The sequence below is a fragment of the Emydura macquarii genome, unplaced genomic scaffold (assembly GCF_026122565.2).
Source record: "Emydura macquarii macquarii isolate MOO-44397 ecotype Brisbane River unplaced genomic scaffold, CSIRO-AGI_Emac_v2 contig_719, whole genome shotgun sequence".
NCBI lineage: Eukaryota > Metazoa > Chordata > Testudines > Chelidae > Emydura > Emydura macquarii.
In genome coordinates, this window is record NW_027130856.1 from 12,167,205 (window position 1) to 12,193,102 (window position 25,898).

At 40.3% G+C, this 25,898-nt stretch overlaps 1 protein-coding gene across 1 annotated transcript in view; it reads right to left on the reverse strand.

The window, feature by feature from the left end:
- The window catches only part of NOM1 (nucleolar protein with MIF4G domain 1), a 33,677-nt gene extending 22,606 nt beyond the window's left edge, over nucleotides 1-11,071 (reverse strand). Inside the window, exons 1-7 of the mRNA XM_067542712.1 lie at nucleotides 10,084-11,071; nucleotides 9,160-9,284; nucleotides 7,960-8,155; nucleotides 5,301-5,624; nucleotides 4,678-4,788; nucleotides 3,325-3,492; nucleotides 2,618-2,739 (exon numbers count right to left, since the gene is read on the reverse strand). Coding sequence (XP_067398813.1) covers nucleotides 2,618-2,739; nucleotides 3,325-3,492; nucleotides 4,678-4,788; nucleotides 5,301-5,624; nucleotides 7,960-8,155; nucleotides 9,160-9,284; nucleotides 10,084-11,028 — 1,991 coding nt within the window. The 5' untranslated portion in view covers nucleotides 11,029-11,071. The remainder of the gene's footprint in view (nucleotides 1-2,617; nucleotides 2,740-3,324; nucleotides 3,493-4,677; nucleotides 4,789-5,300; nucleotides 5,625-7,959; nucleotides 8,156-9,159; nucleotides 9,285-10,083) is intronic.
- Between the last annotated feature and the right edge of the window lie 14,827 nt (nucleotides 11,072-25,898).

Genomic DNA, 25,898 nt, shown 5'->3' on the forward strand with positions numbered 1-25,898 from the left:
CCACATGACATTCTCATAGGGAAATGTGGTCCATCTGAAATTACTATAACGTGGATGCACAACTGACTGAAAAAACATACTCAAAGAGTAGTTATCAATAGTTTGCTGTCAAATTGGGAGGACTTATCTAGTGCAGTCCTGCAGGGCTTTGTCCTGAGTCCAGTACTATTCAATATTTTCATTAATGTCTTGGATAATGTGGGAGAATATGCTAATAAAATCTGCAGAGAGATTGCTAGCGCTGTGGAGGACAGCATGAAAAATCAAAATAACTTTGACAAATTGGTCTGAAATCAACAAGATGAAATTCAATAAAGATAGGTGCAAAGTACTTCACAGAGGAAGAAAAATCACTTGCACAACTTCAAAATGGGGAGTAACTGGCTAGGCAGTAGTACTCCTGAAAAGGATCTGGGAATTATAGCAGATCACAAAATGAATCTGAGTCAACAATGTGATGCAGTTGCAAAAAAAAAAAAAAATAAATAAAATAAATCTATTATTCTGGAGTATAATAGCAGGACTATAGTATGTAAGACATGAGAGCTAATTGTCCCATTCTTCTCAGTACAGGTGAAGTCTCCCCTGGAGTACTGTGTCCAGTTTTGCGGGCTACACTTCAAGTAATTGTGGACAAACTGGAGAGAGCCCAGAGGAGAGCAACCAAAATGAAAAAAAGTTTAGAAAACGTGACCTATGAAGAAAGGTTAAAAAACTACAAGTTTAATCTTGAGAAAAGAAGACTGAAAGGGGACTTGATAACAGTCTTCAAATGTGTTAAAAGCTGTTATAAAAAAAGACACTGATCAATAGCTCTCCATGTTCACTAAGGAAAATAATTAATGGGCTTAATCTGTAGCAAGGAAGATTTAGAGTAGATAACAGGAAAAACTTTCTAATTATAATGTTTTTAAGCAGTTCCAAGGTGTGAAATCCCAGTCATTGGAGATTTTAAAGAACAAGTCAAACAAACGACAGTCAGGGATGGTCTAGGTACGTTTGGTCCTACCTCAGTGCACGAGGCTGGACTAGATGACCTCTCAAAGTCCCTTCCACCCTTACATTTATACGATTCTACCCTAGAAACTTAGAGTGCAGGGGAGATACTGCTGAAGTACTCAAAGTTATCAACAGCAAGAGCTTGAGATTGCCATTGCCTTTTGAGACTTATATAGTAAAATTGGAAAATATCTTTCAAAATAAACTCAATTTTTTAAAAAACAAGGGTAGTCTTTTTTGATATTCAGAACAGCAAGTCTAAGGTTGTGATTAATGCAGTGCACAAGAACATGAAGAATTACTTTAAGTGGTGTGCAAGCCAACTTTAAACAGCCTATATTCACCGCTGCTTAACCTAAATTCTGGTCAGAAAGTTTTTATTTGAGTCATACTACTTTGATTACCACTATTCTTAAAAATGTTTTAATTTTCTATGTGACAGCATCAGCAGTCCCAGATTCCAAGTCTACTATGTCAAGGAGAGCAAGAACTTTTCCATCCTGCACAAATCTATTGTACACCCATTCTTGTCTAGCTGAAGGATCTGTCAGTGGATCCATTAGGAAGCACAATAATAAGCACAGCTTTCTGTATGGATTTCTCAGACACTTCCCAAAGAGACTGACATGAAACCAAGGAAATTTAGATTTCTATAATTCTGGAAAACATGTTTATGTTTATCATAATCCTTATCTTAGCATATTTTTCTCCGCAACATCGTTTCTGATTACTTGGCCCAGGGCCTTCAGCTGATATTAACAAGCACCTCTGCCAAAAAAACCCCAAACAAACGGAACAGGCTAGTGTAATGTGTTCTAGATATTTGTCAAATTGTTTTTACATCATTCAAGTCTGTACGTACGTAAGTTCGTATACACGTGTTTAAATAGCCAGTACTAAGTCAAGAATAGATTTCCAAATAAAACTTCCAGGCATCTGCTGTGGTAACAGCTAACTTTTTGCAACTGAAAAGGTTGTACCAAAATACCAAAAATACTTCATCTCAGTCTAAAAATAAAGTTGCATTTTACAGAAACAGCAGGTAATGTAATTATAGTTGACTTTACTGGAAAAAAAACAAACAAACCCAAAAAACCAAAACCTTATTTTGGTTTGATTAGCAAATTAAACTCTTGCTTGCCACTCTGGCAAAAGTGATCTACACAACAATAGCAACAAAGCCAAGACCCAATCTCTCCCCTATCAGTCACCACAGACCTCTGATCAGAGTTGTAACAAACACATGCAAAACGAGGTTCAATTTTAACTTTTCCCTGATTCCACTGCTTTCTTCCAAGGTATCATTCATATGGCTGACAACATCTCGGCCCATTCACCCCCATTTGACTGGTAGCTCAGTTTTACATTTCATTACAATTTTACATTTCTGCTTGGCCCCTTCTCCACTACTGAGTCAGATCAGCTTTCTTTCCTCCATTCTCCCATTTTACAAATACCCTCCCATTTGACAAGACTAGTTCTATGCTGCTGTGCCTGATGTCACATACCCTGCCCCCAACTTCCCCTGCTGTTCCTGACTGGCAAGCAGGCAAACTGAAGTTTCCAGCCCAGATAACACTTCTATTTATCCCTGGGTTTCAACAGGATGTGCACTTACTTCAAAAGTTTTTCAAATGCATCCAAAAAGTCTTCACTACTCATCAAGACACAAAAAATATTTCTCCTGATGTCTGTGTTCATTCTCTGCTTCCGAGCAAGGTCCAATATCTTTGAACTCACCTGAACAGAAAGGAAACATTTTTAAAGAAACATTGACTTACTGTGCATTTTATTTTACACTTGCTGTAGGAAACCTATTGCAGTGTAACTTTTCTGATACAATTATATATACATATCTTGAGTGAGCTATGAAGCAACAGTCCAAAGACCTAGTGCCCTCACCACTGGAGATGAACATAAGAATCATCAGGATTTGGCCTCCAAGCAGTGAGATCAGATAACAGACCAGCAAAACTGGATGAAATGAGTGGTCCTTCTCTAAGTGGCCATGCCCACTTGTTTCACCATGTTTCTATGCACTTTTAAAAACAGTTCAACTATTTGCTTTCTAGGGGGATAGTTGGTCCTACCTATAAGGCTACAGACTCTGGAATCCATCTCCAATTCGTGTCTACCTTTGTCATTTCACATGACATTGCACCACAAAATCTTTTACAATTCCACAAGATGGAAGAGAGAATTTCAGACCCAGAGCAAACATAAGTCCAAAAACTAACTGCAGTATCATAAGGATATTTGTTCATGTGTCTCAAAGACAAAATTGCCTTGACATTTCCAATGATTAATAGCACTTTTCATATTTACCTTTCCTACAAGCAATTTGTGCTGAGTCTTGCTGCTGGTACTATCAATCATTGGTGCTCCACTCCAAGATGACCCTACTATCCACCAACGGCCAACCCGGTCAGCATTGAGGAGAGATTCCAACGACACACGAAGTTGAGTTTCTCTTCCAGAGCCACTGTTGTGAACCTTGTATAAGCAATAACATGTTTTCAGGTCCAAATAGGAGTTCTTCCCCCCAATATAAAGGTTCTAGATCACAGCATAATTTAACAAATTTCTCGACTATGCTCTCAGACATTTCTCCCAACAACCTCTCTCTCTCCAAACAAGATCAGCCAAAACCTACATACTTCTCATTTATTTTGATTTACAACAACACAAGAGAGTGCCTAAATCCAGGTTCTCTTGGCATTTTTAAAAAAACGAATTCCAACCAAAAAGACGTATCCAGAAGGTTATCTTCATCCACCAACCCAACACCTTGGTTCAAATTCTAATTTGGAGTTGCAAGTTAAAAATAAATTATAATGTCCTATTTCATAATGGACATTTTTGTTCACATAAAATCACCAGAAGTTTTGGTACTGTTAATACTTGATCAAGAAATGAATGGAAGGGAAGAGATGTTACAAGAGGACTAGCAGAGATGTGTAAAAAGGTTTTACAGCACCTGCTTGCAACATGTCTGGGTCTAGCCTACTGTATTAAATCCCTGACTGGTGTGCAAATTTCAGAGGAAAATAAACCCAACAGTGATCCAGAAGAGTGGCTTAATGGTGTACACCTCCGATTTGAGATATACGGACTTTCTATAACCAAACTAAAATCCTGAGGATGGCAGCTTCTCAAGTAGATACACTGAATGCATTTTATTACATGGGATCCTTCAGGTAAGATCTTAAAAACTAATGGCCTGATACAAATCTTGCTGAAGTCAATGAGAGTTGCAGGAATTCAACACCAGAGATTATTTTTGTCTGCTCTGCACAAACATCAAAAAGCCTACAAGACAGTCTGTAAACGCAGGATTTGTCTCAGTGTCCTTGGCTAAAAATTTTCTTCTTTCTGTAAATGTGTTGCAGTGTGTTGGCTGCTGACTAAGATCCAGAGATGGCTGCATTTCAGTGATGTTCTCTGTATATAGTCTGTAAAGTCATTTTGAATTCTTGGGAACAAAAGGCACTTTTCACAATGTACCGTGAAATGTAGGTGTTCAACCTGCACTGTTACACAAATTCCAAAGTGATATTAGCAGGTCATCTGGTCTACAGTATATTACTCATAGCTTAAAAAAGGATCTTGCAATTACTTCCAAAATTATGATTTAGGAGAAGTTACAGCATCCACTAACATACTAAAAAATGTTTTTACCAGTGTTCTCTGCAGCTTGCGCAGCTTCTCAACTGGCTCAGGGTCGTAACCTGGGATTTTCCGCATGTCATTGTTTTTTAGTGCCAACATAATCTCTAGCATAAAGCAAACCTATGGGTAAAAGAAACAACAGTATAGCAGACATGCTGGAAAAGTGTTATTTAATAAGTGGAAAATTTACCTTGAATGTATTACTGCACATGCATAAGCATCTTACCCAGCAATACATTCTGGAATCTAGATTATGTAATCACAAATAAAGAATACTAGCTAAAAACCAATATTCACTTTAACTCCCACTACCTGCATTTGTATTAAGGTTAGATTCAAAATCTAATTTTGCTAAACAATACCACAGCTTTTAAGTCATTTTGGACTTGTCTATGCTTTGAGAATAAACTTCTAAGTGCACATTATTTTCTGTATTTTAAGTAAGCTAATGCAACAATTAGCTAACTGGATGCTAACACTATCTTAAGATCTAATCAGACTACAGTGTGAAAAAATTTCAGCAGATAAACTTAATACAAAACTTAAATAATTTGATAAATTAACAAATTTAACCAAGTCCCTGCTTCATGCTGGGAAGTTTGTGCCAAAACGTACCCAAAATGCACACATACCCTAGACTGGTCCTGAAATTTCTTCCCCACAGCATTTGCTTTGTTCTGGGCCTCACTGATCAGCTCCTTCAGGACCAAAGCATCATCTTTTCTCAAGGAAAAGCCCACATTTTTCAGGAGGAGCAGAATCAGTTCAATGTCCTTTTTCATAAAAGTGCTAACAAGTGTCTTGAGAATATCAAAGATCAGCAGTGAATGCACTACATGAAAGTTATACAGATGGCCAATCAGGGCACACAGGTTATCGCATTCTTTCCCTTCAGCATCACTTTTATAGAATTCATCAAATTTCCTCACCACAGCTTCCAAAAAGTGAGCACCAACCTGGCAACAGTTGTATGAAAAGAAAAATATTAGAAAGCAATTAAAAGCATTTCACATATGTGGATTCCCCCCTCGATTTTACCTGCAACAAGCCTAAACACTGAGAAACAAACATAACAAAATTAGCTTATAGGAAAATTGTTTCCATCAGCCAACATTGATTTTCTATATTTAAATATTCCAAAGGACTCTAAGCTATCAGTTCTATACATATTTTTTAAGAAGCACATTATGAATGAAGTGTCCATTTCACTTTATTTAATATTACTCATTTACACATGTAATCCAGTTATCTTTTTATACCTTTATTTGATAGTAAAAGCACATCTGATGAAATCAAGCTAATGACTTACTAGAATATATTTGTTTAAACGAAGAAAACTGGAAACATTTCTCACTCCAACATGGAATACCATGCTCCCAGCTGCCAGACTAATGCTACTCTATTACTCCTAGTCATTTTCACACTAGGAAGCAACTTACGTGCCATACAAAAATAAACCATACATGGGTAAAGCTTCACATTTTAGATTAAAAACATTATTGGCCAGGAAAAGCCTGATAAAAAAGCACTTTTTTCCAGCTTCTGGTTGTGTACTAAGCACCACTGCTTGTCGACTTCATACTGGGGATAAGACTCAGAGCCAACTGCCATATAGATGCAATATGGAAAAAATTACCTAGAAAAAGTAAGATCTTTTTATTTTTATCTACAGAAAACTGAGCCTACAAAAAAGTATGCCAAACATATAAGTTTAAATTGTGGGCTGAACACCTGTCAAATATTCATTTTAAAAAAAATGAGTTACGCAATTTAAAAAGCTCTGTTATTATGATGCTAATCTTGCCGTTAAAATCAGTCAACAAATGTGTAAAAGTTAAGGTTCCAACAGCAATGCTGACTTGGTTGCATTACACTTCCAGAATGGTTTAAGGTGTACATTTTATGGCACACCAAAATATCAAGCTGCATTCAACAAGAACGAACAAAAGTATTATGTATGTGTTTTACAGTCATATAAACATTGCTACTGGACCTTAACTTTTGCATTTCATGAATCAATTTTAACTGCAACCTTAATGGTACCTTATCACAATTTTATGCATTTAATATCCTACATCTTTTTCAAAGAACAAAATTGAGTGCTTAATAATACGTTTAAGTAGTCCCAATTAGATTCTGACATTTACATCACAACAAAATCAATGGTATATGCAAGAGTCTAGAAATTGGTTGAGTATATTTAATAGTTTTAAACTTATAAAAAGATGAAGGGTTACTATTAAAACAGCACCAAAATTTTAAAGTCACGTGATGTAAGAACCAGCCTCTAAAAAACAAGAGGAAGGAATAAAAAAAACTGTACTTATAATGCAAAGGTTGCACATAAAAAAGTTAACATAGTTGTGCCCCTCTGATATTCAGTTTGGCTTAAAAAACAGTTAATATAGAAATAATTCCACCTCCTTGAGGTCAACACATTACAGATGCAAGAACTACTTGAATATATCTTTTATATGGGCTCTTGCAATCACACTTCTGCATTACAGAATCAGAATAAAGCTTTATGGGAACAGCATCCTGAAACAGCTCATTGTCTCTTGCCAGAAGTTTCAGTAAAATTAGCTAAACTCCTGTAATAACTTCCCTTTGATGTTACCAGTTCTAACGTCCTTCATATTAGTAGACAAAGCTTAAGTTTATTTTGTCCTGATATTGTCAAGCCTGAAAATACAACAAACCCTCAGAAAGTTGCTTGATGTGTGTCAAAGGCCATGTTCCTGCAGACACTTATACCTGCAAGCCAACACACTGACTGCAGTGGGACTGCTCACATGCATATGTAAATGTATGTAGGATCTGGCTTTAGTCGGGCTTCACAGATGCAGATGGATTTTTTACTTTATAATGGTTTTAAAGAATCCTGTAGTTGGATATTCAGGACTCCAGAATGATGTTCTAAAGTAGCCATAAAACAGGACTGGATAATTGTAATTAAAAATGGAAAAAATAGTAGCTTTGAGACATTTTTAAACACTACAAATGGATGCAGGAAGGATTATAAAGCACAAATGGCCTCAATGAGATAAGTTAATAAGTTTATAAAGTTGACCAACAATAATTTATAGAAAAAAAATACTCAATTCAGATGCAGTAACAAGTGTAAGTCACTTGTGAGTCTACTAAACCACAAGTCAGCCCAGATTGCCATATAGCGAGGTGTGATTTCAGAGATTCTGTATACTTACTTTCTAACAATTTCAGAAATTACACACACACAAAGAGGAACCACGGAAAATGTTGCACAACATGATTGCCCAGGCAAAAACTTACCTCAATTCCCACTGTATGATGAAGAATGCTGACCAAAAGGACATGCTCCATCATCAATCTAGCAGGCATCACAGCTGCAGTTACACAAGCATTCACAAGAACATCTGTTAAAGTTTCATTCATGTCCTTTCTACTGTTAGCCATGTATAGCTCTTCCAACTGTCCACTTATGGAGGCCAAATTTGGTTCACTCAACCTATTGGGAAATAAAATTCAGTGTTTGCTTTAGCTTTCTTTTTCTTCTTTCTCAGTACATATTCTCACTTTTTTCAATTTAATATTGCTTTTAATCCAAAGAACAAATTTTATTTTTCATCTTTTATTCAACTAGTATCTCAAAAAGAAAAAAAGGGACAAATATTTGAAATAGATTTTGGATCTATTCTGTTCATCAAAATAATTCAGAAGTACAAATATTTAGTTCACGTTTTCTTAGGAGATATTGTATATAAAAATGAAGTAGTAGTATTTGCAAAGTGCCAATGATATGCTCAATGCCTAAGCAGGGGTTCTCAAAAGACCATAATATACCATATCTAAAATCCAAAAGTACTCAGCCTCATGTTTGTAATTTAATCAGTGTAGTTATAATGAATTCTTATTCTGCATACAAATGGACCATAGCCTGCATACCAGTCGGAGAACCATTAGCATAGACTACAATTTATGTCAGCTGAATGTTTTTATCTAAAAGCCACAAATAAATATATGGTAATGTGCAATTATTGACTGTAAACCTATTTTTCAGTAGTATAAAATACACACTTCTCCTGAGATTCAGGGCTCAACAGTTTTAATAATATTTTTGTGTGTTCTTACTTCTTTCATGTCCACATTGTACAAATTAAGGGCTTGATCCTACAAACTCTTTTTTTAATATGCAAAGTCCCACCGATGTCCATGGGATTATGTATGACCTACTACACCTAGTAGTTTTTATGGAATTCAGTTCAAAGTTTTAAATTAATTTATCAATGAATACGTATCTTCTTTAATAGATTTTTCAACTTCTATAAATGTATGTTCTACAAAATAACTGAGAATAAAAAATACCGTCAAAGATGGTATGCACAAAATTTGACATTTATTGAAAAAAACCCGTTTGCAAGAAAGAAGTCATACCCATTCCCTCTCTGACTCAAATGGTGGCTGCTGCAAACACAGCCTGATAGTCAAAACAACTTTCACATGTTTCATTACCTGTTAATTAGTCCTTTCACTGTTTTCTTCAGTCTTTCCAGTTCTTCCCTCTTTTTGTCATCCACTGTCTCATCAACTCTTCTCACTTGTGGGGGAATATACTTCATAGCACTAGAGCAAAGACTCTTATCAAAAAAGAAAAACAAGAAAATAGGGCAATGTTATAAAAAAATCTTATTTAAAATAAATTAATCTGAAAGTATCTTTTAATTAAGTTTAAGAAACTGGGTTATTAGATATATCATATGTTTATTTCTAATCACTATGAAGCTTTTCTAACTGAAATGCTACACCCATAGTACAAAATCATACTAAAGGAGCTGACTTGAACAGCATCCAAAAAAGAACCATGCAACAACTTATCACTTAGGATCAAGTCAAATTAAGGTCCCAATTCTCCAAGTTATTCAAGTGCATAACTCTCACAGAACTCAACAGAAATTTTGCAAGCCTTCCAAAGTGTGACTGGGCCCCAAATATACCATCTATGTTCACAGATGCACAATTAAATATCTGATACATCCTCTATTGGAGATGGGCTAAATGCTCTAAATGATTTCCACTACTAGCTACTATAGTCTTACAGGCATGCTGAAACAATGACAGCAAAATTGAAAAACAACATGAACCTCCATGAACCTTTCAAGATTTATCAATGCTTATGCTTCAGGGCATAATCCTACCCTATCCCCATCTAAATGTCAGAAAATTTCACCTTGTAATACACAGTCTAAAATTGCCCCCAGTTCCTCACTCTAACTGGGCTTTTTGGTTCTGACACAGGAGTGAACATAGCATTTCTTGGCCAGTGCAATTTTCAGTCCCTTACAGAACTCAGATCTGAAGTGAAACTTCATGTGAAGGGTGCAAAATTGTATTTGAAAAGCATGAAGCTATTTGATGCAGAACCTGTCCCCAACATACCTTCTCCTCTCTGGAGGTCTTGGGTTTGCTGGATTTATAGTCGCCACCATCCTGGGGGGACATGGAAAACTCTCCGCTTTCTTTCCTCTCATCCTCCCAGTTTCTTTCCACATCTGACTCCTCTGAGCTTTCTACAATGCCCTCCATCTGCGTCTCCTCCTCCTCCTCCTCCTCTAGCTCCCCTGTCTCATCATCTAGCGACTCCAGATCTAGAGCCTCCTTATCATCTTCCTCTGTCCCCTCATCCAGATCTAGCAGGCGCCTCTCATCAGCCTCCTTCTCTTTCCCCTGGGGATCCAGACCCTCCTCCTCCTCGCTGCTCTCCTCATCATACAGGCCGGAAAGGCTAGCCTCGGACCCCAGGACCCCCAGCACGTAGCCCAGCCCATCCCGGGCGAAGCTCTGCGGCACGGAGGAGGCGCCCGCCTTCCTGCGCTTGCCGAGCCCGAGGCGCCGCTCCAGCCGCCGGATCTCCTTCTCCTCCTCCTCGTTGGCTGCCAGCAAGGCCCGTTTCCGCGCGGAGGCCGCGGCAGCAGCGCTGGGTCCCCGCGGCGGGAGCCGCTTCGCTTCCTCCAGGGGGCGCTGCCGGCGCTGGTCTCCCGCGGGCGGGGACGCCGGGACAGCGGCGGGGCGAGGAAATTTGCCCGGGCCCTTATCCGGCTGCTCGCGCCGGCCAGACCCTGTCCCTGGCTCGCGCGGCTGCGGCTCCGGCTGCTGCAAGCGGCGACGGCGGCTCCGCTTGAGCCTGCGCTTCTCCTTCCGTAGCTGGCGGCGGCTCCTCCTGCCCCGGCCCCCCGGGGGCTGGGCCCCCTGATCTCCGGGCAGAGAAGGGGGGAGGCCCCCGGCCGCCTGCACGAACTCCTGCACCGCCAGCCGCAGCTTCTGCAGCTTCCCCGGCTGCCGGCTCCCGCCGCGGCCTCCCCGGGCCCCTGCCGCCCGCCTCATGCTGCTCCGCACCGCCTGGGCGCCGCCATCTCGGCCAGGCGGAGGCGGCCGCGCCAATCCGCGTCCCCTCCCCCCCTTCCGGCGCGTTGGGCAGCGGCCTGGGGCAGCAGCGCCACCTGCTGAGGCGGCCGGGGAGGCAGCGGGGCGGGAGCGACACGGCCCCTTCCTACCTCCTTGCGCGGCAGGGGTCGTAGGCTGTAGTAGGCCGCGCAGCATGGAGAGCCCCTGCGGGAGACGGCTGCCCGGCTTACACCAAGGGCTGAAGAAGCCGGAGGCCTCTGGCCTGGTACTAGGAATTCCCTCTGCCTAGCAGCCAGGCCAATGGGCCTTCTAAGCCCAGCGCCCCCAGCCGCACAGGCCCTGCATCTTCCATTGACATGTCCCTTTCCAGCAGAGCACGGACCACACACGATGGCACCTGTACACCATTGGGGTTGTACTGCCTTTCTCCAAGTACCTGTTGTGGGTACTTGGTGAGGGGGCCTAGGCCTGCCCCTACCTAAAGGCCCTCCCTCAACTGAACAGGAGAGACCAGTGAACCCACCTCACAACTGACTAGTAGGAGCAACAAATGGAAGAATGGGTGGGAGTGAAAATCATAGGTTGAAAATCAGGGAACTGGAAGGGGACACCAAGCAGAAAACCCCAGAGAGCACCCATTTCTCCTCAAAGGCATGTAAGGAGTCAGTGGACACCACCCAGAGGAGCTTTACTTGGAGGCATAACTTCACAAGGGACTGGAACTAGGCCCTGCAGTTGCAGTGCACCATTCCCCTGGCCAAATTACTACTCTTGGGATGGTGGATGACCATCTTGCCCAGCACTAGAAGGAGACTGATGAGGCGATCCTGCAACTTTATGAGGCCATGGATGGGGTGTTCCAGGATCAAGAGGTATGGGGAGAAGTGCAGCCAGAACCTCAGTAAGAGATTCTGGAGGAACAAGAAGAAGGGCTGCAACCTGATGCACTCTACACAGTTGTGTGCCAGGGTCTCCATCTCAGAGGAAAAGGGACAAGGGAGTTTGTGAACTGTGCCAGATACACACCTCTGGTTATGGCTCAATGAGGGAGCCACCAACATCCCTGGCTTTTAAAACCACACCTGTAGAAGAATAATGTTTTAGCAGTTCATTGCCATTAAAGACTTGGCCACCTAGTCAGCTATTTTCTCCAAGCAGTGGAGTAGTTTGGAGCTAACTGCTGCTAGCTCCAAACCAGTTTAACCATTGTTTCTTTTCTGAAACACTGCAGAACCAGTTTGCTCTTGTCTACACTTGCAAACAAACTGTGTTGAGCTCATTGTGGATTCATTGCACTCATTGTGGATGCTCACTATGAGCAAGAGAGACTTTTCCTACTGTAGATAAAACTATATTGTGCAGATCATGGAACTTGCTCCATATCAATATCAGGAAAAGATGAGTGCTTACTTAGAAGAGCCTTTTCAGGAAAAGTCTGAAATTGATCTTTATTCACAACGGAAAGCAAACCAATTTGTAGCAGCCCTTCACCATACAACAGCTTTGAATAATAGTGAAAGGTACAAACTGGACAGACCACAAAAATGAAGGTCATAACAGAAGAGGCAGTGCAAACTTCTGCCAAAAGGTCTCAACCCTGACACAGAGCAATGCTTCTTTAACATTTTACCATCAAGTCCCATTTGAACTATCAAAGCAGCCCAGCTCAGGCTTCATCTCTGAGTGCTAGAGGCAATATTCATATAAATCAACTCAATGAAATGCTAGAATACTGAAGTATATAACAGTATAATAGCCTTTCCTTGACATGTTTCAATTAAATTGATTAGGCTGGGCCAGCCTGGAGAAGTTATTGGGGCAGAGAGAACACTTGAGGGGTGGCTGTAGTGGGGAGTGGGAGGTTTGAGCCTAGGGGATTATTTGTGGGAGGATATCCTGAATGAAGACTCACTCCTACAGACCCTGCCTACTGTTTTACCCAGCTGTTTCTTCCTGAGCCCTTGTCCTCTCACTCTGTCTCCCAGCTGGCAAGCCCTGAGACATCTAGCTGCTTTCTCCAGGCTTATTGGGCACCAGCAAATGGGAAGGGAGCACTGAGAGTGGAGGAAGAGAGGCAATATCTTTTGTATTTGGTGCCACCACACAGCAGCCCCAGTAGTTGAGTAGAATCACTACAGGGAAAATGCTGCTGCTTTTTATTAATTACCTTATTAAGTTAGAACTGGATTCAGCATGCAAGAAATCTTTTACAGAAATTTTCTGTTTTCAAGATTATAGATAAAAAAGTAAGGCAGGAGCTTCAGGTTCCATCTAGACACTGTCTAGCCCTACAAATGGGGCCTGTTCCTCTAATTTGAAAGAGCCTGAGGGATGAAAGAGGAGTTCACTATTCATGCCCATTTAGTCCTTGGTGTCACTGCTGAGACTGCCAACAAGAAGTCCAGCTGTCAGCTTTGTCTTATTTTTATCTCTTGCAAGTATCCTGTATGGACTTTTTGTACCTGGGCTGCTGGCCCATCTCTATGAGTTCTTGTCCAGTCAAGTGCTGAATATTTGTATCCAGCTCTGGCTGAAACTTTAATGTCTCATTAATTTCCAGAAGATGATTTTTGTCCCTTCTATGCATTTTCCCATTTTTAGTCATTACATCATATGTCCTACTTGCCACTTGCTTCAGAAATACAGCTTTCTTGTTCCAAGATTGAAAGGCCTTTACGTATAACACATCTCTCTCCTTCAGTGGCAGAAGATGTTCTGTTGATTTGTCAAAGCATTTCCTTTGTTATATTTTAAATTATATTCTTATGCACAAATTAATTATTGTTTTGCTCATGCATGCACGGCTCCTGTGCAATTTGCATCCTATTAATAGTTTTGTTGGCAACAGTCTCTATTCCAGTAGCATGGGAGGCTAGACTAAAATAGCTGTTTAAGGAATGAGTAAAAATTTGATGCCTTTTCCAGCCCTGTCTTAAAAATTTGTGCCCTCTTGCTGTCTTGTCATGTGCTGTGGCATTTGGGGGAGTAGCAAGGACTTGAAATTGTGATCATGTAGTTTGACCTTCTGTATAACCAAGACCATAGAACTTCCCCAAAATAATTCCTAGAGCAGATCTTTTGGAAAAACATCTAATCCTGATTTAAAAATGGTCAGTGATGGAGAATCCTCCATGACCCTTGGTAAATTGTTCCAATGATAAGTTACTCTCATAAATTATGCTGTATCTCAAAAGAGTGTCAAGAAAGCAAAACTACTCAATATTTGAGTTTTTCCCCACTTCATATTTCAATACAAATTCTGGAAGGCATATTTTGGCTGAATGAGATGTTATATTCAGAAATTTGAATGAAAATGGGCATTTAGCTCTGGCAATATACATATAAAGATAAAAAATTGAATTATCATGTTTGTAAAGCAAAAATATCTCTTGTCAGAATTTTTAAAAAAAGCAACATTTCAAACAAATCCAAACATCAAAAGTTTAACATTGCACAAAACAATTGCATCACCAGATGGCATGGTGATGGTACCATGTAATGACCTAAGATCAATAGATGTGAACGTCTTAATATTTCTAACCACAGGAAAAGGTTCAAGCAGCATTAGTGGAGAAAAAGGGCTTCTTTCTTGCAAGAGTACCACTTTGTTACAGAATAAGTACAATATTCAGGTTGAAAGATTTATGCCAGAATGAATTTACTCAAGTAACCAAAGCCTCTCATAGTCGTATATGTTATCAGTGGGATCCACAATGGCTGTCTAGCTTGCTATCTGCCTATTCGAGACACTGCCTCTGTTTCTGTGCCATGCTGTCAGAGCATTCTGTACAAGAGCCCCTTTCTTTTGCAATGCTCTCCCCAAACAAAGTAAGAAAACAGGCCCAATTTGCTGATGTCACAAACACTGTCTGTTTCAGTGGGCATTGATGGGAAAGTGTGGTGGGGGGGTTTAAACTATCTGGGTCACATGACTGGGGATTAAATGATGTGTGGTAGGGTAGGAGGAAAGAGAAGTGTAGCTGTTTTGAATGGTTTTTTGAATCAGTTAGGCTCCAGGTATGCTGAGACCACTGCCTATCAGGCTGACTCCTTGCACTCCCCTGTCTGTGTGTATCCATCTGTGGTTTCGTGTCTGATACTTAGATTATAAACTTCTTCGGTGGGGACCATCTTTTTATTCTGTTTGTACAATGTCATGACTGGGGTTGCTAAGTGCTACAGTAATATAAATAAAAATATATTTTTAATATATGTCAAGGTTGCCCAGAACTTTGGATTTTCAGAGGCTGGGTGCTCAGCACTTTCTGAAAAACAGGCCTTTCTACAGTGTCTCAAATCAGATATGCGAAAGCCAAGGTACACAAAACTGATTGTCACTCTTGAAAATCTCAGCCCTCGGTCTTATTCCCAGCTCTGCCACATGCTTCCTATGCAACTTTGGAGAAGTCATCTAACTTTCCTGTGCTGCAGTTTTCTCCTCTATAAAAAGAGGATAATGCATCTTACCTAACTCATGAGGTGTGTTGTGAATCTAAATTCATTAATCTTTGTAAAACTGTTTTATTTCATTAGCAGGAAGGTGTTATAAAAATACAGAGTATTATTTTGAATCATTTAGAAGACAGACAAACATGATAGATACATTGGAGGAAAGTAAGAACCCACTTTCCCAAGTCACTACTATTTCTATTTTATTTTCAGAGGTTTTCAACCTTTTTTTAGAAACTGTACCCCTACGGTCTCAAGGTTTCACCTGAAGTACCCCTTCACTCTACCTGACGTTACCACAGTTGCAATAAAAGGTATAATGATCTAAAATTAACACATTTTCTTTGTGTATTTAATATATAATTTACATCACAACAGAACTGACACTATTATGTTAGGACAGAATTCCAAACAGTAGTTCTTACATCTCTTAATTACAACTTTGGATGCACATATATTCTGTACTGTATTTGGCTGGTTTCACAGTCCCTGACTAGTACTAATCTTGGACTACTCAATCTTACTTTAGGTAAGGAAGTCCAAGAGTAGAGCTAATCAGGGTCTGTGAAACCAGCTGTAAATATTTATCACGTTACTTTATGTCCATCTAAATTAGGAGTGCTCTTTAACTACATCAAAAACATTAACCATAAGATAATCACAGAATGCTTAAATCTGGTATAATTTGATATATTTAGTTAAAACTTGACATTTCAATGGGACACCTGCACCTGGTGGATCTTGCATAACTCGTCAATCCTTGGTACAATGTCAGAAAGACAAACTCTAATCTCATCCGTCACGTCCAGTTTTTCTCTATGCTTTGTTTTAATTGCAGCCAAGTCAGAAAATTCAGACTCTCATAGATATGTGGTTGCAAATGGTAGCAGAACTTTCATTGCTTTCCAAGTAAGCTCTGGATATTCAGTTGAGATATCCAACCAAAACTTTGAGATGTTTCGTCCACAACTCTGTTGCTTCTGATGCAAAAAATGGTCATTGTTAAGTTCAATCAGTTTGTCCTCTTCCTTAACATTTAGACTGTGCAACATTTCCTTGTTGGTAGCATTTGAAAATGGATCTCTGATCCAATCCCTGTCAGTTTTTAAAGAGTTTTCAATTTCACTGAAGTATAAATTGAAGTGAGCAACAAGCCCTGTTAGATGGCTGCATATTGTCTCAGAAATATTTACTGCTTCAGATTCTCCATTGTTGAAGTCAGTTAGGCAGGTGAACATCGTTATTCCCATTCTCACTCATTCACTCCAGCATTCTGCTTTTGCTGTAAATCCTTTGATTTTATCACAGAGATTTAGTATGTTTGTCTCAGGCTATGGCTACACTGATGGCGGCAAAGTTGCCGCCGTCAGATCGGCTTCTCTGGATTAACTGAGCGGTCAGTGAAGAACCGCTCAATTGATCCAGAAATTGACATATTAAGACCACTTTCTCAAGTGACGTAGCGCTGCATTGACGGGAATGCAGTTCCTATCGGCGCAGTGCAGTGAAGACGGCGCGCAGAACAGAAGCAGAGAAGTCAATGGGAGTTATGCAAGTTTTTTGCGTAGCTTGTGTAACTCCGGTCTACTGCCACCGAATCTCGGAGGTAAGTGTAGACAAGCCCTCAGGTCCCTGCATACTTGTGTTAAGCCTATTTAGTTAATCAAATACATCTGTCAGATATGCAAGTTTTGCATTCCATTTGGGATCCTTGAAATAATCAACCAAATAAGAATTCTGGTCCAACAAAAATTGAGTTATCTCAGTGCGTAAGTCAAACACTCTTCGCAACACAGATCCACGGGAAAGCCAGCAAACTTCAGGATGAAGAAGAAGCCCTCGATAGTCTGCATCCATTTCATCTCACAGAGCAGTAAAAATGCAGGAGTTCTGAATTCTGGCCTTGATGAAATTCACAATTTTTACAACAGAAAGTAAAACGTCATTCATGTCTGGGCTCAGTTCTTTCAATGCTAATGCTTCTCTGTGTAAAATACAATGAGTTGAAATAGCGTTCGGTGCTACCTGCTTTATTCTCACTATCAAACCACTCTTATTGCCAGTCATAGCCCTTCCCCATCTGTGCAAGTATCGCTACAGCTGTCACATGAATGGCCTTTCATGGTTATGTACTAGTTAAGTATTTAAAAATATCTGCTCCTGTTGTCCATTTTGGCAGTGTAAGACCAAAAAAAAAAAAACTTCAACCAACTTCTTTTCCCAAACGTAGCAAATAAATACTAACAACTGAGCTTGATTTCCCATGTCTGTGGATTCATCAACCTGGAGAGCATATGTAGAAACTGTTTTCAATCTCTCTGCTACCTGTTTCTCTATGTCAAGTGCCATTTCAGAAATTTGTTAAAAAACAGTGTTATCTGAAAGTGGTATCTTTTGGACTTGACTTGCTTGCTTGCTGCCAAACATTACTTTACAGATGTCCACTGCAGCGGGGATAATCAAAGATTCACCGATTGTATATGCTTTCTTGCATTTGGCAATCCGGTACAGTATCAGATATGAGGCCTTCAGAGCACTCTCACTAACTGTTAAGGTACGAGTGAACGCTTCCTTTTGTTGTTTGAAATTTGCAAGACTTCTTTCAAAGTATTCAGTCGGTTTTCCAACTAAGTTTGAATGTTTAGTTTCCAAGTGCCTTTTTAATAAAGACGGTTTCATACATTCATTGGAGAGCTCCTCCAGACAAATTACGCACTTCTTCACGACATATAAATCCAAACTCTATGTAAGTACAATGATTATTACTAACTTTTTGTCACTTTGCACTTTCTGTAGGCTGTTTTGTGTTTCTTTCCTGTGCTTTTCTTTTGCAATTAAGAAATGTATCCATTTTTGATTTAACAAATGATACAGGGCTTAATCTGAAATGAATGTACTCTGTCAAACAACACTCTTCAAGAAAACACTATACTGTTGCATCCGTTTGAATTGAAACCCACGTGATTGAAATAACACATGCATGAATTATTTTAGTATAGTCAGCTAAATGCGTACGTGCGTATATATATCTGTAAACCCACACAGTTGAAATTAAACTTCCGTAAATTATAATTTAAAGTTTCGATAGAAACAACTGCTAAACAAAAAATGTTTTACATGTGTTTGTGTTGTAGCGATAATACATTCAACACCATTTTCTATTATTTTACTTTTTTTGAACTTCTGAATCTTCTTGCACAGGGCCGTCCCTAGGGGAGTGCTGGGCCCAGGGCAAAGCATACTGTGTGGGCCTTTCACCCGGCTCCAGTTGGATATCCTGGGTCTCTGGAACCCAGGGGGCCAAGCCTGCATTTGGGCACCCCCCACAGGCCTCATATGCCACCCCCCATGCAGGGCAGAAGGGGTTCCTGACTCCCACAAGATGGCAACGCCCCCCAGGTGCCCGGGGGAGGTCTGTACCTGCGGGGAGGGAACATGCCGCCTGCCTCCTCCAGTGCAGGGGTTGTGGCCGGGCTCTGCCGCCTCCCACTCCACACTTACCTGCCTCTGCCCTTACCCGCCACGCGGCGCCCTGCTCTCCTGCTCCAGCCCCGCAGCCCACCGCTGGCTTGGACAGGGCGGCCTCACCTTCTGGACGGCGTGCAGCTGGAAAGCAGGCTGCAGCCACCCGCCTCCCACCTAGTTCCTGCTTCCAGCTGGGAGGCAGACTACAGTCTCCTGATCCTGTTGTGTACCCCCTGCGGTATTCTGAAATACCCCTGGGGTATGCTTACTCCCAGTTGAAAACCTCTGGATTATCTAATATGTGACACAAGTGCAACTAGAAAAGTGTAATCAGAATGACTTTCCTGTTATTAAGAGGAATAGTATGGTTGTACCTAAGAATTAGCTTTTAAATTAGCTGATTTTTAAATATCACAGTTCAAAAACACACAACAGTAAATCAGGATAGCCTCATTAATCAGAATCTCACATTATGGGACTTTGCAGTTCCTTTATGAAATTAACATGTACGTGCCAAGAAATATAATTCTGCCCTTCGTGGGAGACTTAACTCTAAGCTGAAAGTTGACCTACCCTTGGGAACACTTATTGTATTATTTTGTCATTTATAGTGTGGTTTTATCAGAGCTAAAATGGTAAATATTTAACAAGGGACATTTCCTTTTCCCTCTATCTTCTCTCCATATTTGTAAAACTAATTTATTTTAACATAGGAAATATCATTCTCTTGTCTGCCCCAAGTTTACCCTCAGCATCAACCCTTATTTTCATTAAAACTACGGCTGTAATTTTGACATGGCAATTTTTAGGGGAAAAAGAAAGCAAAGCTCAAGAATAAACTAAATAAATACATTAATTAAATAAATGAAAATCAGTCACAGGAACTGTTATTTAATTAAAATAACCCTTTTAATTTTTTTAGAGTGAAATAAGAAAAGCACATATAAGGATAAATATCATGCTACCAGCATGACAGTGACAATGCAAATAGGTATGTGCAATATTAGTATGGGGCTGGCTGTTCATGCTTATGTTTGAGCCTATGTTTCCTATGCCCAGTGTGAACTAAGTGTTTCCAGAAAGCCTGGGCAGGCTCAGACTGAGGGGCATGTTCATGCCATTAATAAAAATGCTGTGCCATTTCTCCAATCAGTTTGACTCCTGAATCTTTATTAAACATTATAGAACATGGGTTTGTTCCAAAGACCACTGAAGTAAATAGGAATCTTTCCATTAAGAAAAGAAATGGAAGAAAAGAAAAGACAAAAAGAAAAGAAATAATTTTAAAAATTAAAATTTGGGTCCATCTTTTTGTTATGTGTTTATATAATGCCTGGCAATCTGGGGCCCAGATCCGTGACTGGGATCCCTAGGCACCATCATAATGCTGAGAACTGAATAAATAATAATAACAATAATAGTAAATAAAATAAGGACTGCTCCTTTACATGTCGGCCTTACAAAGATCAAAGAGGTATTTCAGCATTCCCATGCCCTTAATTAATGCTGAGTTCTACATGTAAGTTATTCCAGCTCTCAGGTAAAATAACATTCATCAGTCAGCTGTAATATTCCTGCATACTTGACAGGTCTGCATAGGAAGAAAGTGAACTTTGAGAATGACATGCCACTGGCAGCCTGTACATGCATCTTCTTGAGACTAAGTATAAATATGTGTAAAGTATACAGAAATAAATGTCCATACATTTGTTTGTATAGTAGAATGTGCCACAAGTGATGAAGGTTATCTGTCCACAGGTGAGCTATGTAGATACAGAACTCTTTTCCTTTCTTAGGCATCCACACAAACAGAACAAAACCCGGAATTTGGTTCAATATTAGTTAAAGGTGCTGTGTTAATTCATCATGGTTTCCTCCCATTTCCACTGCAATATTGATAGAGGCTTGGTCTAGTACCCTGAGCACAGGACCAGGAGCACTTGATTTCTAATTCTGACTCCATTACTGGCTTGCTCTGTGCAAGTCACTTAACCTTCTTGCTTCAATTTCCTCTTGCGTAAAATAGTTATAATAGCATTTACCTACCTCATAGAATATTGCGAGGATTGATTAGACAATCTTTGCAAAGCACCATGAAGATGAAAAATGCTGTGCAAGAATTATTATTGTTAGAGATAGGTTTGAGTCGGAAGGTTCAGATATTGAACCTGATCAAAACTTCTTCAAATGGTAGTGGTATTAGATTCTAAAAGTTTAGTATGAGCTCATCTGTATTATTGTTGGTTCAGAAGAGAGAGTATAACCGCTTCAGCCAGAATGCAGGATTTCCGTACTCCAACCCTACATGTTGCTTTCCTGAGTTCAATTTCTCCCTCCCCTCAGCAAGAATTTCAGAGAGAATGTTACTCTCATGAAGAGACAAATAACACAAATTTGTCAGGTTTGATTTGCATATTTAATTATGTAAATAAACTTGCCTCTAATTTTTCTTCAGAAGTATTGGCCTGAGTGAAATGGAAATTGTCCTAGTACATGCTAAAAGTGAATTTTGATACAACAGATATGATTGGATATCATGACATCCTATGTTTGTGTGAGATTCTAGATATCTGATGCCAGACAAAAGGACTGTGGCTAAATTTCAAAAGAATGTAAAACTAGGACTCAGCCTACTAGTTTCCAGACTTCAGGAAGAAATAGAACTGATTAAGCAGAATGATTAGACTTCTTCAAAGCCAACATCAAACATTATTCTATGGACCAGTGTTTAAGATTGATGTGACCAGCATCCTTCTGATGCAGACTGGGAATGCAGCCATGGAACAATCCCAACCAACAGTAATGAGGAAAATGAGAGATTCAAGGTCACTTCTAAATCTAAATGCCTCATACATACAGCACATTGCAATGCCTGCTTAGATGCTAGACTGACCATAGGTTAATATATTAATGAGGAGCATGACTGTGCTTCTTATATTAAGTAATGTCTGTGAACAATTATAGGATGAGAATAATCTTGCCCTTATTTCCTATGTTGGACCCTGAGATTGATAATATATTATTATTCTTGAAATAGAACTCAAACATATTACAGCATTTTATTCTTAGGCAACATAGGTAAACCAGGATCCATTTCAATATTACTACATGGCACCTTCAAAAACAATTGGGGGATAAAAAATTATAATTACATAATCATCTTAATTACACTGAAAATGCACACTGGTGTTTTGTCACTAACCTGGTTTAATCCTGGTACCTTTATGCCACCTATTACTTCATTTCAATGAAAGCTATAAGCCAAATCCTGAAGTCCTTACTACATTTTTACTTAGTCAAAACTCCAGTTTTACCAGAGTAAGGATTCAGTAACGATGGAGTACAAACTTCAGGATTTGGCTCTATACTTGTATTAGTATGGTAGTTAGGTACAACTCTCCAATACATATGTATATTTTCCACCAAGTATTAAGATGATGCCTCAGTTAATGTATATCCCAGATTTCCATATAAACATATTTTTTCAGTTGTAATGACTTGATTTAGATAACCAATTCTCATAATTCATTCAACCACCAGTCTAAACGTCTCACCTGGGCAGAGAGAAGTGGTTTCTTTTTAGAGGAGATGCCTAAATCCCTCTGAAACTTTTTCTTAGGTATAAATGTTTTGTTGTTAGATAATACATATTGTTAGGTTGACTCCACACAGATACATATATATATATATATATATAAAACTATAACATAGTAGGCTGTGGGGACAGCCTAATAATAATTAAACTTCAACTCTCTCTTCTTTATAAAGCCCCAATCTTGATCCCACTGAGGTCACATAATGTTTTGCTATAGACTTCAATGGTAGCGGAATTGAGTCTGAATATGAAGAAAAAGAGTAATAATACATTAATATGAAAAAATATGTTTTTAAAATATAAAAATGCTAGCCAAATATGCAAAATACTTGGATAAGTATATTTTATTAAAAAAAAATAGAGAGGGAGAAATTGTTTTGAAATTGTGGATTATATTTGCTTCTGATTTATGAACAAAACTTTCATCAGGATTGTGTGCACACACTCTAAAGAAGAATGCGCCTTCTAGAGTGTTCCACTCTTCTATTTTAAATTGCATACTCCAGACATTGAAAAATATATTTTTTGCTGCTTTTGAGTTTACACAGTTTAAATCCTTCCAGGCAAGTAGTATGCATTCACGTATCAAGTCAGTGTTTCTGTTACAAAAATGATAGAATGAATTAGCACTCAAGTTTTCTGAAGCTATTTTGAAAGAGACTGTTATATTGCTGTTATGCGAAAATAAATTGGGTATAGAGGGCTTTAAATTGCACCATGTTTTCCATAGGATTACCTTACAAGAGCCAAATTACATTGTAATAGATATAATCTCAATTTTTCCAGATATTTTTCAATATATTTCCAGATTCAATAAATTAGGTGGGTGGGTATCTTGAAGGAGAATTCTGGGTCCTCCTTCATAGTTGTGAATGTTTAAGGGCTAGAGGCATAGGGCCAGCCAATCCTAGTTACTAAGCAGGCATACCTGAGAAGGATCAGGTGATTCCCTTATAAAAGAGTAGTAGGGAGCTCCAAAGTCAGAGAGAAGGAATTACAGAGCTCTTTGGGCAGGGAAGCCTGATGGAGAGACTCTGAACAAACAGAAGGCAGAGATTACAAAGCTCTCCAAGTGGAAAGGCCTGTTAGGGTGGGTCTACATGGCAAGCAGAAAACTGCAGCAGCTAACCTTAGAGGCTGGATTACAGATTTGGGTTTTCAGGGTCTGCGCTATGGCTCTACAAATAGCCATGTAGATGTTAAGGCTTGGGCTCTGAAGACCAGGCAGGAGGTAGGCTTCACAGCCTGAGCTCCAGCCCAAGCCACAGCATCTACACAGCTAATTTTAATGCTGTATCATTACCGTGACCCTGAGTCTGTAGACCTGGGCTCTGAAATTCGCTGCGTCTGGTTTCTGCTTGCTGTGGAGAGACCCTGACCAATCCTGAGTCTTTACAGATGATGGAGCTGCTGCTGGAACTCAGAGAGGTTTTTGTTTGGGGATTTTTAAATTTTGTCTGGGCTCTGAGATAAGAGCCTGTAAACTGTTGTTTAAGTACTTTTCCAGAAGGTGCCATTAAAGAGACACTGATGCAGAGTGTTCAGGTTCTCTTTGTAGGTTGTAATGAACAAACAGCTATTTCACTAAGACGGTAACAAAGGCAGGGTGCTGCCGACCCAGCTCTGACCATGAGCAGGCACTCAGGAGGCAGTTGCTCTGCTAGTGACCTGCTTAAAAGAGTTAATTTGTTACTGGCTGTTGTTTCCACAAACAGTTAAAAAGAGGATCATGATTCAAGAGGGAATCAGCCTATAAAAGTTTGTTCAGCTGAGGGATGTGGGGATTCTCTCTTCCAGCTTGCTCCTGCCACTTTGGTTAAATTTAGCATAATTAATCTTTCTCTTAATAGTTACTACCTTTCAAATTCACTTTTCGACTCTTTATGAATTATTACTGCAAACACACAACAATAGAAATACATGTTGGTTTAGTCCTGACTCAAATATCAAATACAAATATATAGAAAATATTACCACAGGTATTTGTTAAATTGACATCAGCAGCATTCCTGCTATTGGAAGCACAAATTTTTGTTCTGTAATTCAAACAAGGAACTGTCTGCATTGCTAATCAGTTGGATTAAAGAAGATCTACCAACTGTATTAGAATAATAACATACCTATTGGAAGCTGGAAGCGTTTTAAAGAAGTGGGTGAAACTGCAACCTTATCTTCCATCAAAAGAATCTGCCCTCTAATCATAAAGGTGTTGTACAGTTTTAGGTTACATCCCCCAGCTGCACCGACGCCCCATGACAACAGCCAGGCACTGTCTACAGCTGTTAGGCCACATGGTGGCCTGCACGTATGTAGTGAGACTAGCTTGCCTGAGGCTCAGACCATTTCAGGCATGGTTGGCCTTGGTATATGTGCCGAGCAGATACCTATTGGACCGGGTGGTCACAGTTCTCCCGCCCGTCTTAGCCTCCCTAAACTGGTGGCAGATGCCCAGAGCAGTGATGAAGGGCGTTCCTTCAGGGAATTGGTTCTGTCGGTCACCCTAATTTCCAACGCTTCAGATGTAGGATGGGGAGCCCACATCAGTGCCAACCTAGGCGTGAAGGAGCTGAGGGCCATTTGCCTAGCGTGCAAGGTGTTCCTCTGATTCCTGACAGGCAGAATGGTACAGGTGCTGACGGACAACACCGCAGCCATGTTTTACATAAACAGGCAGGGAGGAGCGCACTCCTCGGCCCTCTGCGAGGAAGCTATCTGTCTGAGGGACTTTGCCGTGAGGCACGATTTCCACTTGACTGCCTCTCCCCTCCCGGGAGCGAGGAACAACGAGGCAGATTGCCTCAGCAAGTCGTTTCTAACCCGCCACGACTGGTTGTTGCACCTAGAGGTGGTGGCTATGATCTTCCAGAAGTGGGGTGTTCCCCAACTGGCCCGATTTGCGTCGACCTGGAATGCAAAATGCCCGAGGTTCTGCTCGCTCTGGGGTCGCGAGACTGGGTCGATTTCCGACGCGTTCCCCATGGACTGGATGGGGACCCTCATGTACGCGTTTCCACCCATTCCGCTCCTGCCCAAGGTCCTGCTGAAAATAAAGAGGGACAGGGCGGACATCATACTCATCACTCCGGCTTGGCTGAGACAGCACTGGTTCAGCATGCTGCTGGACTTTTCGATTGTCCCACCCCTGGAGTTCCCGAGGTGGCACGATCTTCTATCCCAGGACCATGGTCGTCTGTTGCACCTGGACCTGGACTCCCTGCACATCACAGCTGGAGGCTCTATGGCTGACAGAGGGAGAGAGAGCCTGCTCGGTGCAGGTCCAACAAGTCGGGGTAAGTGGAAATGGTTTACCTCTTGGGTGGAGTCCTGGGGCATTCCGCCC